The 17,295-nt window shown below is 45.7% G+C and overlaps 1 protein-coding gene across 2 annotated transcripts in view; it reads right to left on the minus strand.

Annotated features, from left to right (window-relative positions):
- STPG4 (sperm-tail PG-rich repeat containing 4) overlaps nt 1-17,295 on the minus strand; it is a 68,039-nt gene that overhangs the window by 45,657 nt on the left and 5,087 nt on the right. For both annotated transcript variants that reach the window (XM_068279721.1, XM_068279722.1), the window contains exons 3-6: nt 14,510-14,587; nt 9,485-9,736; nt 2,666-2,730; nt 1,552-1,606 (exon numbers count right to left, since the gene is read on the minus strand). In XM_068279721.1, the coding sequence (XP_068135822.1) occupies nt 1,552-1,606; nt 2,666-2,730; nt 9,485-9,736; nt 14,510-14,587 (450 nt within the window). The remainder of the gene's footprint in view (nt 1-1,551; nt 1,607-2,665; nt 2,731-9,484; nt 9,737-14,509; nt 14,588-17,295) is intronic.

Here is a 17,295-nt window from a genome sequence, read left to right on the forward strand (position 1 = left end):
CTACTACTTACCTTCCCATCAGGGTGTAACTACAAATCACTGGGCCCCCCTGCAAATCTTTGGATGGGGCCCCCTCCCAGTAATCCCGCCAATAGGTACAATTCCAAGCTGTACAGACGACCCTGCTGAGCACTGAATGGGGACTGTCTAAAAATCTTTGTCTAGAAAAAACGTTGTATGATTCAGTATCAGTGGCTGAGCAGATGCAGTCATTAGAACAATTGTGCAGAGAATAGAAAGCTTTTTCTCAACGTGCCCCGACTCCTCAAGCACCATTAAAAGACAAAGCAGTTGGGGAGGGGTAGAAAGGCTGGGGGTAGAACAGGGCTGTACACAAGAACCTGCTGAACATGGAATAGGGACTGTCTACAAATCTTTGTCTGCAAAACTTTGCATACATTTGCTCAGTGGCTGAGCAGGTGCAGTCATTAGAACAATTGTGCAGAGAGCAGAAATTGTTTTTCTCTCCTTGACGTTAGTTGTCAGTCTCTCAGGAAAGGCCTCTCTGCAGCTGCATCCCTTGCAGGGTCTATTGTTACGCCCCTGCTTCCCTTCCTCTGATACAGGGGGCTATACTCCAGATCAGGTGTATTGTGGCTGCACTTGTTATAGGTGTGAAGATGATGATGGCTACACTTGTTGTATGCCCCTTGTGAGATGGGCCCCCGAGGCTGTGAGGGTCACCAGGGGGAGGCAAGGGAAGGGGTGTGAACATGGGGAGGACCCCCTGAACTCTAGTTACGCCACTGATCACATTATCGAGACTCTGAAATTTTAGGACAATCACAAGACTTGGAAGCATCGGGCCAATCAGAGAATCAGAATTGTACCAAGAATATCGGAATACTGCACAATTTTCAGGCCATTCACAAAACCCAGACGCATTAGACCAATCAAAGAACGCGGAAGTGCAATGCGGTTGCCAATCGGAAATGCAGATTACACATAATGAGTGAAAAATAGCGGATTCATCATATGTATTTCCTTTTAAGCAATACCAGTTGCCTGACTGATCCTCTGCCTCTAATACTTTTAGCCATAGCCTCTGAACAAGCATGCAGCAGATCAGGTGTTTCTGACATTATTGTCAGATCTGACCAGATTAGACACATGCTTGTTTTTGTGTGATTCAAACACTACTGCAGCCATATAGATCAGCAGGGCTGCCAGGAAACTGGTATTGTTTAAAATAAATAAATATGGCAATCTCTATATCAGTGATAGCTAACCTTGGCACTCCAGCTGTGGTGGAACTACAAGTCCCATGAGGCACTGCAATACTCTGACATCTCTAAGCATAACTCGGGAAGGCAGAGGCATGATGGGATTTGTAGTTTTGTCACAGCTGGAGTGCCAAGGTTAGCCATCACTGCTCTATATCCTCTCATTTCAGGTGTCCTTTCTGGGAACATGAGTGAGGTAAGGATTACACGTAGCACCCTCTATGCACTGTAAATGACCTGATCTCCTGGTTGGGCCGGCATTGAGCTAGGACATCTCTCCCTGGGTTTGCAGTGACTTTAATAAGCACTGAATGAACATTTAACTCACAGGAATGAAGTAAGTGGTGGGGAATCTCTTTACTGCAGAGCGAAACATGAAGTTCCTGGAGAGAAGAAGAGACATCGTTACTGTATGTTAGCAATGCAGACAGAGGAGCACAGTGACCGGAAACAATACACATTGGATGGATGTGATGGTGATGTAAGTATTCACATACCTGGGAAGTCACTCTAATCACAACCAGATATGCTGTATACACTCGCGTATAAGCCTAATGTTTCAGCACAAAAAATGTACTGAAAAGTTATCCCCTCGGCTATGTGAGTCAGTGGAGCAGAACGGATGGTGGAGCAGGTTTTGTTACCGGCAGAGGAGTGTGTAAGGATTGTACACTAGTAATCCTGCTCTTACCAGCTGACTCCCTGCTGTGTCCGTGCCCCCCCCCCCCCCCCCATCCCCTGCAACATGGTGTGCAGAGTGTGCTGCTCAATACTTGTGTCCCCTGGCTTGTGGAGTGGAGCATGCAAGTAACGTGTCAGCGGTGCAATGATCGGGGGTTCTTCCGGTGTGGCAATCTCATATCTATGACGTCATCTAGTGACGTCTTGAGACACAGCTGTATGATCCTTGGGGCACATCTGGCTATGGGGAGGGGGGCTGACTTGTGCTGGGGGCACATCTGGCTACTATGTAGGGGGCTATACTGAGGAGGGGGCTTATACATGAGTCAGTCACTTTTTCCTGGTTTCTGAGGGAAAAGTGGGTACCTTGGCTTATACGCAGGTCTGCTTATATGCGAGTATATACAGTATGTATAAATATCCCTCAATGTTAGTCATACACATATGGAAAACTCATTCACACCACAGTCACACATCCAAAACACAACCATACATCTGCGGACTGCTGCAGCCCCCCTCACGGTCTTTTTTTCCACGGACTGTTGAACTGTGTGCTCAGCAAGCAGTTACCAGGCAGCAACAAGCAGTTACCAGGCAGCAACAAGCAGTTACCAGGCAGCAGTGAGCAGTTGTGAGAGTTTGAGGGGCATTTCACTGCTTATCAACAGTCCGTGGAAAAGAGGCCTAAAAGTCAGTCAAAAATCGCAGTGCATAGTCACGGGCATGATATCTGAGGAAGGGGTAAAAAATATTCCACTTACTTGCATGGGTGAGAATCCACTGGAGGCGTGGTGAGATTGTATTGCCAGGGATCTATGTTCACATCCTGCAAATAAGAGCATCTTATATTAGATCTACAATATAAAGATTCAGAGACATGAGATAGAAGGCGTTGTGGAGTACAGCACAGCTGTGTAATCAGTTCCCGCCCTCTGAAATGCCACACCCACAATGCATCACTCTGTGACAGTGGGTGGAGCCATGCAAATATGGTTAGTTTATGAAGGCAGGTGCAGAAAACGGAGCAACGCATCAGATTTCACGTTGCATTGAACAACTATTCTGATTGACTGGACTAGTGATCCTGCTCAGGTGGAATTCTAATGTAGGCAAAATCAGGCAGTATGAAACAGGAAGTGGAAGTGACACATGATCACATTATCAATTTGCAAATATGATTTATTTTTCTAATCATTTGCTTCAGAATACCTGCAGAGTAAGATTCAGCTGAACAAGCACTTTGTTTTGCCAGACCTTATCACACCTGACAAAGCAAGGTCAAGGTAGGTGCAGAAAAGAAGTTTGGCTCCTTAACAATCTTTAACTCTGTGTGTTCCAAGTCCTACCCCATAGAGCCACATTAATCCATGCCATGCACTGATGAGGCTCAACCAATGCAAACAGTCTGTATGCATGTTGGAGTATTATGGCTCTGTAATATTAAGAAGCTGACACATCATTGCATTTCAGCGGTTATGGAGGTGTGGCTAGCTTACAGGGACAACAAAGAGATTATTTACATATTCAGCAGTGTTGCATTGTGGGAGACATCATATGCTCACTCCAACCTGAATAATTGCAAATACCTTCTGTTTTAGACCCCATTCACACTTGAGCGCTCAGCACAAAACTCTAGTGGTTTTTAAAAACCGCTAGCCCATGTAAGCCTATGGCAGTGTTCTAACTGCTGCATTTGCGGTTAGCGTTAACCACAAACGCTTAACATGCAGTGTTTTGCCGGCGATTCACGATGAGAGATTAGCATGCATAGCCCCGCTGATCGCGATCGCTTCCAAAACGCTGCAGTGTCCAGTGATTTTTCCGTGTTAATCGTGGAAAAATCACTATTGCAAAACGCTAGCGGTAATCGCAGGCGTTTTGCGGCTTTAGGTGTGAATGGGGCCTCAAGAAGGCAAGTAAATACAAATACCTTCTGTTTTAAGAAGGCTAACCTGTTTTACACTTAAAAAAGAAAATCCAGGTGATATATATGGCAAAGGGCAGCTGATGTGACAGATAGACAGTTTTAAAAGAATTTAAAATAATGTATTTGCTTTTTCCCCAGACAGTTTCCCAAGGGGTGAGAGGTGCGATCCTGGGGTCAGCGTTCCTCAAATTCCAGGTAGTTGTAGTTCAGCGGCTTCTGCAGAGGAGATGAGGGCTCAGAATGTCAGGTGGAGGGAGTTTGTCAAGTTCTGTCAAGATTGAATTTAGTGACCCTCATCCAGAGATAGCTGTGCAGGCCTGTCAGCTACTAAAACACTTCAAAGCCACAAAAATGCAGCCGCGCCTATTACTTCTCAGGAAGAGGAAGACTAACTTTAATGTTTTTGGTCAGATTTGAAAATGTCTTGACCATTACAAAAAAAAAAACTCTAAATGGCAACTCTGCAAAATAAACAGATCCTTCAGCATTGACTAGCAAGGTGAGATGACACTGTGCGCTAATAAAACAACACGAATCAGGCTTAATATGGTTGGAGAGGCCTCAAAAGAAATGTCTGCGCCTGCGCAATAGTACTGCACAAGCACAGAACGCTCCCAACCGCGGGAGAGTGGCGGGTACGCGTCAGCAGCCGGGCCGCGCATGCGCAACTGAGCGCGACTTGGCTAGGCCTTCAGGCAGTATTGCGGGTAATAGGAGCCACCTGGGGAGACGGCGGGGGACTCAAGGGGGCTTAAAGGGACACCGAGCACCTCTCATGGGCATGCCTTGAAGCCAGACAACTTCCAACAAAGTCGTGCTATAATTCCTCTGGAGGAGCCTCTTGCACTGGCCATGCGTGTCACTTCCTCTTCCTGCTTCATTCAGTGATGCACTTCTCTAACAGAGAAGACATGGGTGACCCGGAAGTTATACCATAGCCAAGATGGCAGCCGCGATTTTTAAATTGAAATCGAATGAAAACTATTTGGTGTAGAACCGCAATTCAGGCATCAAAAGAATCTTTAAGTACTTTTCAGTACTGGTCGGAGTCTTAAATGCATGCCTATGAGAGGTGCTCGGAGTCCCTTTAAGGAGACGTTAGATACTAACTAGTTTTCTCTCCCCCCTTCCCTACCCCTCCCCTGTGTAAGGTAAAACTGTGCACATTTCAGAGTGGCCAGTCTAATGGTGCCCAATACACAGTGCAATAAAAACATTCGATTTTCCCATTTATTAGACCAACACGATCAAATTGAATGAGAGTCGAAAAGAATCCTTTTTTTTTTTATCCAGAAAAACAAACAATTATCCAATTTTTTGCTCAATATAAATATATACAGGGGTTGGACAAAATAATGGAAACACCTAACATTTTGGCATCATAATCTTTGAACATGTTTTAAGTAATCAAAACTTGACATATGTTAAATTTGTTTTGTTTATTAGTTTTGTTATTTGATATGTTTAATTAAAATAATTGTTTTTTTACAGATATTTAAACAAAAGTTGGTTATAATTTATAAAAATGGCAGATCTCTCAGACTTTCAAAGAGGCCAGATTGTTGGTGCTTGTATGGCAGGCGCTACTGTAACAGAAACTGCCCGAATGCTTGGCATTTCAAGAGGCACTGTCTCAAAAGTAATGACTGCCTTTGAAAGAGAAAGAAAAACGTCCTTAGCAAAGCACAGTTGTGGCCGAAAGTCGAAGTTGTCTGAGGGAGACCGTTGGACTCTAAATCGAATTGTTAGAAAAGCTTGCAAGACCACGGCTCCTAAAATCACAGCAGAGCTGAATGAACACCTACAGAACCCATTTTCCACAAACTGTTTGTCGGGAGCTGCACAAATCTGGTTTCCACGGAAGAACCACAATTAGAAACCCTCTGCTCTCAAAGACAAATGTCTCAAAGCGCTTAGAATGGTGAAGAAACCACCAGAATTGGTCCCTCGGGCAGTGGAAAAATTTGATTTTCTCTGCCGAATCATCGTTTACCTTATTTCTGACCTCCGGCCGTGTGTACGTTTGGAGACAGCCGAAAGAAGCATTTCATCCAGACTGCCTTCTCCCAACCGTAAAACATGGCGGGGGTTCTGTGATGATCTGGGGTGCTATTTCTTGGAAATCCGCTGAGCCAATGATTTCCCTTCATGGGAGAATTAGCAGCCTAGACTATTTAGGAATTTTAAGCGACCAAGTTCATCCTATGGTTCAAGAACTGTTTCTGGAGGGGAGCGCCATCTTTCAAGATAATAATGCCCCAATCCATACAGCTATAACTGTTAAAGAATGGCACGAGGAACATTCTAATGAAGTTGAGCACCTCATCTGGCCACCACAATCCCCAGAACTCAACATTATTGAGCATTTATGGACGTTATTAGAGATTCAAGTAAGAAGTCAAAGCCGCCATCGTCTCTGAGAACTGGAGGGTGTTTTAACTGAAGCATGGGCTAAAATTCCCTTGGAAACAATTCACAATTTGTATGAATCAATACCTCGGAGAATTGAGGCTGTAATTGCCGCAAAAGGTGGACCTACTTCATATTATAATATATTTTGGTGATTTTCATCATTTTGTCCATCCCTGTATTTATATATATATATATATATATATATATATATATATATATATATATATATATATATATATATATATATATATATATCCCAGGAGAAGAATAATGATTTGAGGTTGAATATAATGTATAAATAGCCATGGAGTGGCAGTAACGTTGGCGGGTCGTAAATCTGCGGAGGACAGACAGCGCAGGAGGAAATCGGATTACTGGCGCTCATCGCTGGACGTCTGATATTTGCAGCTCACCCTGGAGGGGAAGGTGACATTAAATACGAGTGTCTTTTATTTACCAACTGCACGGTGAAATAGGACACACAGATTCTGCTGAAAGGAGAGGTGAAAGGTTCGCTTACTAATATGCAGCCGGTTGACAACCTGGCTCTGAGCAATCTAATACTGCCCATGGCGACAGATGCGCGCCTGGCGAGAAAGTGACTCCATAACAAGCTGCCACGCCGGCCCCATTTTATATATGGAATTTTATATGCCTTTGTATCGCTGAGATGCTGGGGATGAAGGATGATGACATAAATAGCGCAAAACAAAAAAAAATCAGAAGCGGGATGGTGGCGTGCGAATCAGCTGACCGCAGAGCTGCGCGGATTCGTAAAGTTCAGCATCCATTAGTAACCGATCTGGAATGGGATTATGGTGATCAGATCCATTCCATCATTCCAGTCCGGTTGCCGTGGGTTACTGGCCTTCTCATAATTGATATTGCTCTTTTACAAATAGGCTCACATTGTCCTCAGTCGTCATGTAAGGCCCGGTTCACACTTGCGGTGGCCCTCCGGAATCGCCGTGCCGGAGCCGCACCGCCTGCAGAACGGACGGAACGGACGCACGGCATAGCAATTAAAGCCTATGCGTCCGTTCACATGGGTCCGTTCTGCAGAACCGGAGCCGGACCGGATCCGGGCCGGATCCGGACTCCGGCCTCCGTTCCAACATGCGCTATTTTTTCATCCGGCCCCTCCGGCAGCCGTATCCGGGGCGGAGCCGGACTGCACCATCCGGCCAATACAAACAAATGGGAACCGGAGGCCGCACAACACACTGGCTGAGAAATCCGGATGTTCTACCCCACTTCCTATGCGGATTGTTGCGGCGATATTGGCTGGGGACACATGGGCAAGCATTTTGGAGTGGAGCAGCACAGCTGGATCCGGATCCGGAGATGTTGGCAGCATGTCGGAGGTGGAGGTGAGTGCTAAACAGCAGAGGGCCTGATTCCACAGGTCCCCCTTCTGCTGACCTCCCAGACCCCAACATTTTTTTTTTTTTTTTACGTTACTTTGCCAAACGGATCCGGATCGCATCCTGATTACCACCTGATGCAACCTGACCGGATCCGGATCGGATCCGGATCAGAACCGTACGGTTCCGATCCGGATCCGGTCCGGATCCGGTCAGGTCATCCGGTCCGTTTGGCAAACAACCGCTAATGTGAACCGGGCCTTAGTCAGCTGACCTGACCTGACCTGACCTGTTTTATTTTTTTTTTTTAATTAATGTCATTTATATTGTTTAGGAATGAGCACACATCAAAAAAGCCATCTTTTACTTATTACATCAGCTCATACACGTAAATACACAAAATGACTATTCATAGGGTGGAAAATGCTTATTATACTTTATTACTGTAAAGGGAATCTGAAGTGAAAATAAACTTATGATATAACCTTCCTGGCGGTAACGTTCGGGGTAAGCCGCGCAGGAGGTTTTCTCAGGCCCTGCTGGGCCGATTTGCTTAATTTTTTTTTTTTTTTTTGCTGCACGCAGCTAGCACTTTGCTAGCTGCGTCAGCACACCGATCGCCGCCACCCCCCGTGCTCGATCGCCGCTACCCATCGCGCCGCGCCGCCCCCCCCCCTCTCCAGACCCCGTGTGCTGCCTGGCCAATCAGTGCCAGGCAGCGCTGAGGGGTGGATCGGGACTCCCAATGACGTCACGACGTCACTGACGTCGGTGACGTCATTTCGCCCCGTCGCCATGGCAACGGGGGAAGCCCTCCAGGAAATCCCGTTTTTTGAACGGGATTTCCTGATCGGAGATCGCCGAAGGCGATCGAAGCGGGCGGGGGGATGCCCTGGGCTCGCTACATAATTTAAAAAAAAAAAAAAAACTGCTGCGCTGCCTCCTGGTGGAATTTATTAGACCGCCAGGAGGGATAATGAATTGTATGTGTAGTACAGCTGAGCAATAGAACATGAGCAGCACAGATAGGAGTCTCATATTGTTTCCAGTACAGGAAGAGTTAATAAACTTGTTGTTCTCTATGCAAAAGAGCTTCTCTGAGCTCTCTGACCTAAGCTTGATCGGCTACAGTGCTGTTTTCTGAAGCACTTATCTCAACCTGTCTCTCACTGTTTCTTGTTTAAGGTTTTACTGCCAGGAAGTTCAAAGGGTCATTAGCTCTGCTCTGTTTCATCATTTATAATACAGAGTGTAGTTTGTACACTGCAAATATTAGAGAATGATGCAATGTTACAGAAAAACAGCTATAGAACTGAAAATAAAAATATGAGACTCTTTTCGGTGCTATTAAAGAGGAACTCCAGCCTAAACAAACATACTGTCATTAAGTAACATTAGTAAAAAAAAAAAAAAAAAAAAGTACATTAGTTATGTTAATGAAAATAGATAGGTAATATAATCTCTTACCCACCCTGTTTTATAAGAACAGGGAAATGTTTGTGATTTCATGAGGGCAGCCATCTTTTTGGTTGAAAGGAGGTGACAGGGAGCATGAGACACAGTTCCAACTGTTCTGTGTGCTGATCACTGCTCCCAGTTGCTAGGCAACGAGAACAACAACATCAGAAATTCCATCACGCTTTGCACAGTATCAGGGGAAAAATGCCCGGGCAGTTTTCTTTGATGGGGCAGAGCTTACCTTCTATGCAGCTAAAAATTAGGCTTAGGTAAGAAAAACAAAGTTTTCATATCATAAGGGTTTTTTTTTCGCTTCAGCGTCACTTTAAGCTCCACCCTCAGCAGCCATTTTCAGCACTGCTACATCCTGGTAATATAGCGGAGAGATGAAGGCATGCATTGATGTCCCTGAGCCTTACCTTATCCTTCACCCCTAATTGTACGGCGTTTCTCGGGGTGTTTTTGAAGGAATAGGTCAGAGGGATCTTTTCCACCAGATCTCCGAATTGCAGAACTTTGTAGCATCCGGGCAGAAGGGCGTCTCCAGTGCCGGGCAAGTTGAGGGGCTTTTTACGCCCTGATCCTTTAAAGTTGTAGGACGGCTGCACGGGCCTCAGCTCCGCCTCTTCCAGGAAGTCCCGCAGGTTGTAAGTGCCGGGAATGGGAGTCTCCTTATAACATAAACAGCATGTTACTGCAAGCTGTGCAACCTAACCTGATTCACTATGACACACATATATAAAAATAACTAACTAGAGAGTTGTCCTTATCTAAAAGCTTTGCATAATATTTTTCCTTAACCCTTAGCCAACCGCGTCACGCCGATGGGCGTGGCCGCAGTAGTGTCTGAATCACACCAGAAAAAAGCATGCAGCTAATCTTGTCAGATCTGACAATGTCAGCCTTTCTTTTTAAATCCATGTAAAGCGTGTTGCGCATATTGCGTGACTTGCGTTATGAATACAGCCTACGTACAGCCTACCCCATGCAACACGTGTTACATTGACGGTGACTTGCGTTATGAATACAGCCTACGTACAGCCTACCCCATGCAACACATGTTACATTGATGGTGATGTCAAATCAGCCCCAAGAGGAGAGAAATCCTGAGTTAGGACAAATAAGGAGAGATACATTGTGAGTTATTAGGTAAGGTGAGGACATTTATGAAAAAGGTTTGTGACTCGCCCTCTATGTACCTCCTGCACAGCTCAGTTGGATGAATTGGTTGTTCACCATCCAGTTAAAATTGCCTAGGTCGGACTATGTGCTTTCATGAAAAAGCAACTTTTTATGTTGAATTAGGTCTCTTTCACAGCGGGACGTTAAAGTCGCATGTTAGAAAATGTTCCAACACAGACTAACACACAGCAATACTAAGGGCTTGATTCACAAAAGAGTGCTAACAGATAGCACGGCTGTTTTCGCGCGAATTTTTGCATTGCGCGCGGTCGTGAATTTTCGCACGAAACTATAAAGTTTTGGCGCGCATGCGCACATTTTTCACGTGAAAACTATATCGTTTGTGCGTGAAAAATTCACGTCTGCGCCCGAAAACGTTAACGGCCGTGCTATCAGTTAGCACTCTTGTGAATCAAGCCCTAAGTCTGTGCGACATTCACAGTGCACACGTTGCGTTGTGTGTAACGTGTAGCAATATTTAGTAAGTGCTGCATGCTGTGCGTTTAGCAATGAGTCTGCTGTGTTATGTGTGTTGCACATGCTCAGTAAGGTGTTTTTTGTTGTTTTTTTTAAATGTAACGAATGCGCCGTTTTCGTTCCATCATAAATAGACACGTTTTGTGTTTATTTTGTTATTGCGCATGCTCCAGTTGGTTTTTTTTTAATATATTTTTGGGGTTTTTTTTTGTTTATTTGTATTATCTGAAGTAATCACTGTTATAACGTGAATCTTAATTTGTTAATTTTTTGTTCGTTTTTAATGTGGAACATTAATGTCGCATGTAGAGAGCGCCAATAAGGTCGCACCATGTGTACGCAATTGCAATTGATTGGTAGGGGAATATCTTCCTCCACATCCATGCTTGATACACCAAACAGTCCACAATACTGAGCCAAACATTTTTTAATTTATAGTCATTACTGTGCAACGAAAACGGCGCACCAAGAGACGCATAAAGGAAGATGTCATAACACTTAACGCCATGTTAAAGAACGCACAATAACGTCTAAGTTAAAGTCTATATGCGTTGCGTTAGGGCCGCGTTGTGCGACCTTAACGTCGCACTGAAACGCAACGTTCTGCTGTGAAAGAGGCCTTAACCCCCTTGCCGTTACAATTCTGGCGGCAAGGGGGCAGCGCAGCACTTTTTTTTTAAAAAAATTTTTTTTTAAATCCGCTCGCTACATGATAGCCGCTGACAAGCGGCATCCCCCTACGCACTCCGATCGCCTTCGGCGATCAGAGTAAGCAGGAAATCCCGTTCAGAATGGGATTTCCTGCTGGGCTTCCCCGGTCACCATGGCGACCGGGCGGGATGACGTCACCGACGTCGGGACGTCAGAGGGAATCCCGATCCACCCCTCGGCGCTGCCTGGCACTGATTGGCCAGGCTGCACAAGAAGTCTGGAGGGGGGGCGGCGCGACGGGTAGCAGCGAATCGGAGGCGATCGGAAAATGCACGCAGCTAGCAAAGTGCTAGCTGCGTGCAGTAAAAAAAATTCTGAACATCGGCCCAGCGGGGCCGGAGAAAACCTTCTGCGCAGGTTACCCCGCAATAAAATACACATACCTGGGGCTTCCTCCAGCCTCCTCCGGCCTGATCGCCCCCACGCTTTCCTCTTCTGCTTGCCCGTTCACCCGCAATTGGCCCTGGAATGTCCTCCGGTCTGGGGCCAGCTGCACGTGCGTGTCCCGGGCTGTGAGTACTCTCCCACCGTGTTCACATCACCTGGAGTGTTCTGTGTCGGTGCAGTACTACCGCGCAGGCGCAGAACACTCCTGTCGAAGGGCGCGCACCTGGACCGACTGCACATGCGCCGACCAACCTCCGTCCTCCGGGGCCAGTAGCGGGCGAATGAGCAAGCAGAAGAGGATGGTGTGGAAGCGATCAGGCCGGAGGGGGCTGGAGGAAGCCCCAGGTATGTATAATTTATTGCGGGGCCTCCGTCTCAGGTTCTCTTTACACCTTATCGCGGTTGGTATAATACATTTATGTGGCAGCGGGCCAACAAAGGGCACAAGTGTGACATCACACATGAGACTAGTGAGCGGGGAGAACAATGCTCTTGGCTGGATATGGAAGACTGATTGCTGGGCGAGAGGGGCGGAGGCTGCTGTACACACGCTGGACTCTCGGCAGGGGCAATCATTGTCGGCCGCATTGGCCAAGTTTCATCTAATGTGTGTACAGACCTTCACACTGAGGAAGACCCTTCTAAGAGTCATCTGTGCTGTCTGCCCAGGCAGAAGACACGACACCAATACTGTCTGACTCTTAGAAAAAGAATCACCCTCACAGTAAATCTCAAGGGCAATATAAATCTCCTTAAAGGGACACTTAAAGGATACCCAAAGTGACATGTGACATGATGAGATAGACATGGGTATGTACAGTGCCTAGCACACAAATAACTAGGCTGTGTTACTTTTTTTTCTTTCTCTGCCTGAAAGAGTTAAATATCATGTATGTAAGTTGCTGACTCAGTCCTGACTCAGACAGGAAGTGACTACAGTGTGACCTTCACTGATAAGAAATTCCCCCTTTTACCTCTTTCCTGTGCTCATAAGCCATTTTCTGCTAGGAAAGTGTTTTAAAATTGGAATTTCTTATCAGTTAGGGTCACACTGTAGTCACTTCCTGTCTGAGTCAGGACTGAGTCAGCTACTTAAGGCCCATACTCACGAGGGACTTTTGTCGCCTCAACACGCGGCGCGCGCGTGTTGCGGCGACAGGTCGCCCGTGAGTATGGGCCGTCGCACGCGCGCGCACCCCGAACTGTCGCCCGCCGCTCATGTCGCCATGCGATTGAAAGTTTCAATCGCATGGCGACAGTCGCCGCCGCACCTCCCCCGCAACTGTCGCTAGTCCGCGTGAGTACGCGGACTAGCGACAGCAACCTCCATTGTATCAAATGGAGCTTCCGGCGGGGGGAGGAGGAACGTCGGCGACAGCTTCCGCCTCGCCGCTGGTCCCTCTTCCGCGTGTGTACGCGGAGGGACCTGGCGAGAAGCTGTCGCCGGCCTGTCGCCCACACGCTCACGTGTGCTGGCGACAGGCAACATTTGCAGCCCGTGAGTACGGGCCTTTACATACTTGATATTTAACTCTTGCAGGCAGAGAAAGAAAAAAAGGAACACAGCATAGTTTTTTGTGTGCTAGGCACTGTACATACACATGTCTTTCTCATCATGTCACATGTCAGTTCAGGTACCGTTTAAGCTAGGAATAAAAAAAATCAGTTTTACTCACCTGGGGCTTCTACCAGCCCCCTCCAGCCATCCAGTGCCCTCGCAGTCACTCTTGGATCCTCCGGTCCCCCGCCGCCAGCTAGTTTCGTTTTCGCTGACAGGGAGTCGGTGGGCTTTACGCGCCTGCGCAGGCCTGGCCACACCTATCCTTCTTAATGTTCCTGTCCTCAATAGCATCCTGCACAAGCGCAGGACGCTAGTGCAGATGGGAATACGAAGAAAAATACGCTTGGCCAGGCGTGTTGGGCCTGTCAGCGGAAACGGAACTAGCTGGCAGCGGGGGACCGGAGGCTCCGTGAGTGACTGCGAGGGCACTGGATGCCTGCAAGGGGCTGGTAGACACCCTAGGCAAGTAAAACTGATTTAAGTGTTCCTTTAAGTAAGCGTGTACAAAAACAATAATTAAAGGGAGCCTGAGATGAGAGGGGTATATGGAGGCTGACATATTTATTTCCTTTTAAACAATGCACATTGCCCGGCTATCCTGCTGATCTTATGCCTTTAATACTTTCAGCCATAGCCCCTGAACAAGCATGCAGCAGATCAGGTGCTCTGAGTGAAGTGTGGCTGGATTAGCTGCATGCTTGTTTCAGGTGTGTGATTCAGACACTACTGCAGCCAAATAGATCAGCAGCACTGCCAGCCAACTGGCAGCCTCCATATGTCTGTCACCTTGTATTCCTTTTAAACAGAGAAACAAATATCTAAATTCTTGCACAAGGCCAGTCTTGATGGATTGATTTACTAAATGTGGAGTGCAGTGAAAATATTGGAGACCATAATCAATTCTGAACTGTCTTATTAAATATTAAGTGGCAGGAGTTTGCTACCCTCACTGGGGTCATGTCAGAACGTAGTGGGATTGCTGTAGGCATATGCAGAGGTCGTGCTGGTCATTATGGGATGGAAGTTAGCTGGGGGCGAGTCCATGTCGCTGTGACTTACCGTCACTGCGTGTGTCTGTACAAGCACCGTGATACACGTATGTTATATGAGGAGGCACAAGCCTTACCCTGAATGAGTACAGCCACCATGCATCCCTCTCTGTGTACTGATCCTTGTCTGTCTTCTCTGCGCCGGGGTCTCCATCCTGGGGACAGGGGGACACAGATCACTTGCAAACAAAACCAGATCCTTTGTACGCTTTAGAGTTTTTATATAAAAGGTCTACAGAGCAGAGATGGATTAAGATGGCCCTAGGCAAAGCAGTAGCTTGTGCACCCTCTTGTCGGTGAGCTGAAGTGGAGAGAGGTCAGAGAAGGTGGCAGATGGGCCCTTTGCCACCTACTAGGCCCCAGGCTCCTGCCTAGGTTGCCTGGTGGATGATCCTGCTCTGGTACAGAGTAGGTATGGTTGGGAATGCTGATTTTCTGAAGAAATTTCGATTACCGAAAATGCCGATTACCGATTCTGTGGATTTCTGATTTTCGAAGGAAAGTCTTTTTTTGTCATTTCATTAATAAACTTAGTCAAATATAATATTGCTGCGTATTGGACCACTCAGAGAATGCAGAATTCTACCGCGGTAATCAGAATACTACAGAAATGTTAGGCCAATGACAAGACACAGAAATATTCGGTAGTAGCTATCAGAGTCTTGGGATTAGTCTAAAATGACTGCGGTAATCCGATTTTCACTGAAAATTCAGCCATTTTTTTCTGCTACTCTTTTATTGTAACTTCTGCTGCCTGTGCTGATAATGTGCGTTTTATTTTTACACCGGAGTGACGCTTTAAGCAGGAGATCTTGGATCTAAGTCTGTTCACTTTTTTTAAAATAACTTTTTACTGATTTCGAAGTCCTGAAATCAGTAAATACAGTATAGGTGGCATAGTGGTTAGCACTCGGTTCCAATACCAGCCAGGGCACTATCTGCATGGAGTTTGTATGTTCTCCCCATGTCTGTGTGGGTTTTCTCCGGACACTCTGGTTTCCTCCCACGTACCAAAAACATACAGATAAGTTAATTGGCTTCCTCCTAAATTGGCCCTAGACTACAATACATACACTACATGATACATACATAGACATATCACTATGGTAGGATTCGATTGTGAGCTCCTCTGAGGACAGTTAATGACAAGATAATATACTCTGTACATGTCGGCAGGGCTGTGGAGTCGGAGTCGGAGAGTCGGAGTCGTGGAGTCGGGCAATTTGGGGTGCCTGGAGTCGGAGTCAGGAAAAAATGCACCGACTCCGACTCCGACTCCTAATGAATTTGTAACTGTAATTAAAATAGAAAATATGATAAAATGTTCTATTTCTCAGATAATAGTCATTAAAAAATAATGTATATATACAGTAATAGCTGTGCTTAGTCCACAAAAATGAAATAAACCAATCAAAATTAGTTACTTGTGCTGCTTCAATAAAGCAGTCCCCGTATTTTTAAGGTCAGATATACATATCTGATCGTAACTGTACAGTATATATGATGTGTACACAGGAATCTCTTATATATACTAAATAACATCTATGCTGTAAGAATAAAGCCTGATGTGTAGCTGTGTCACTAATAGAGATGGTCAATGAGATGGAAATAATTCTGCACTGATGCTGATTTATGCAAATGTATGCACTCCCTTTGCTGATGAAATCAAATAATTTGATATGTTGTTAAAATTTGGTTTGGTGACTACAAATTAAAGGGTAACTGAGACGGATGAAAAAAAGTTTTATACATACCTGGGGCTTCCTCCAGCCCCCTTCAGGCCAATCAGTCCCTCACTGTCCTCCACCACCCGGATCTTCTGCTATGAGTCCTGGTAATTCAGCCAGTCAGCGCAGTCCGGCCGCATGCCGCTCCCACAGCCAGGAACATTCTGCACCTGCGCAATAGTGCTGCACAGGTGTAGTATGCTCCTGGCGGTGGAGTGTGTGCATGCGCACTACGCCCGACTGGCTCAAGTACCTGGACTCATAGCAGAAGATCCAGGTGGTGGAGGAGGACAACGAGGAACTGATTATCCTGAAGGCGGCTGGAGGAAGCCCCAGGTATGTATAAAACTTTAATTTCATCTGTCTCAGGTTTACTTTGTTACACAGTAGTACTATACTCTACATATGCACTTCCCACAGAGCTGCAAGGAATCCAATGAGAATGCTGTGCACATTGAACACAGAGGTGTTGTCTGTTTACAATCTCCTCATTCCCCTGCAGAGTACCTGCACATCATTCTTACATGTACCCACACTTACATTGCCTAGGGCCTGATAGATGTTCTTTGTTCCGGTTTGTACCTTTTACAAGTACTCTTACCAAGGACTAGTTTTAGTCTAAAGGGAATAAATATAGTAGTCTACATATCCTTCTCACTTCAGTTGTCTTGTAAAATTCCTAAGCGTTGGCAGTTAAGAGACGAATTTCATGTTACATACTTTTAATCAACAAAATTGTAATATGCAAATTAGAGGAGTCGGAGTCGAGGAATCGGAGTCGGTGGAATCCTAAACTGAGGAGTCGGAGTTGGTGGATTTTTGGACCGACTCCACAGCCCTGCATGTCAGCACTATATAAATTCTAAATATATATATGTATATAAATACGGTATATATATATATATATATATATATATATATATATATATATATATATATATACAGACAGTGCCCTGGCTAATGAGCTACTGCTATTCATGTTTACCTGTCCCTTTGAGGAAAATAATATTTTTGAGTTGGATTTATTACACCAATATCAGACAGACATCACAGCTGCAGCTGCAAGAGCAAAATGTGGAGAATGACAGATATTTCCCTTATGAAACGTATCAAGACAGATGGCATTGTTTTTGTTT

The sequence above is a fragment of the Hyperolius riggenbachi genome, chromosome 4 (genome assembly GCF_040937935.1).
Source record: "Hyperolius riggenbachi isolate aHypRig1 chromosome 4, aHypRig1.pri, whole genome shotgun sequence".
In the NCBI taxonomy this organism is placed as follows: domain Eukaryota; kingdom Metazoa; phylum Chordata; class Amphibia; order Anura; family Hyperoliidae; genus Hyperolius; species Hyperolius riggenbachi.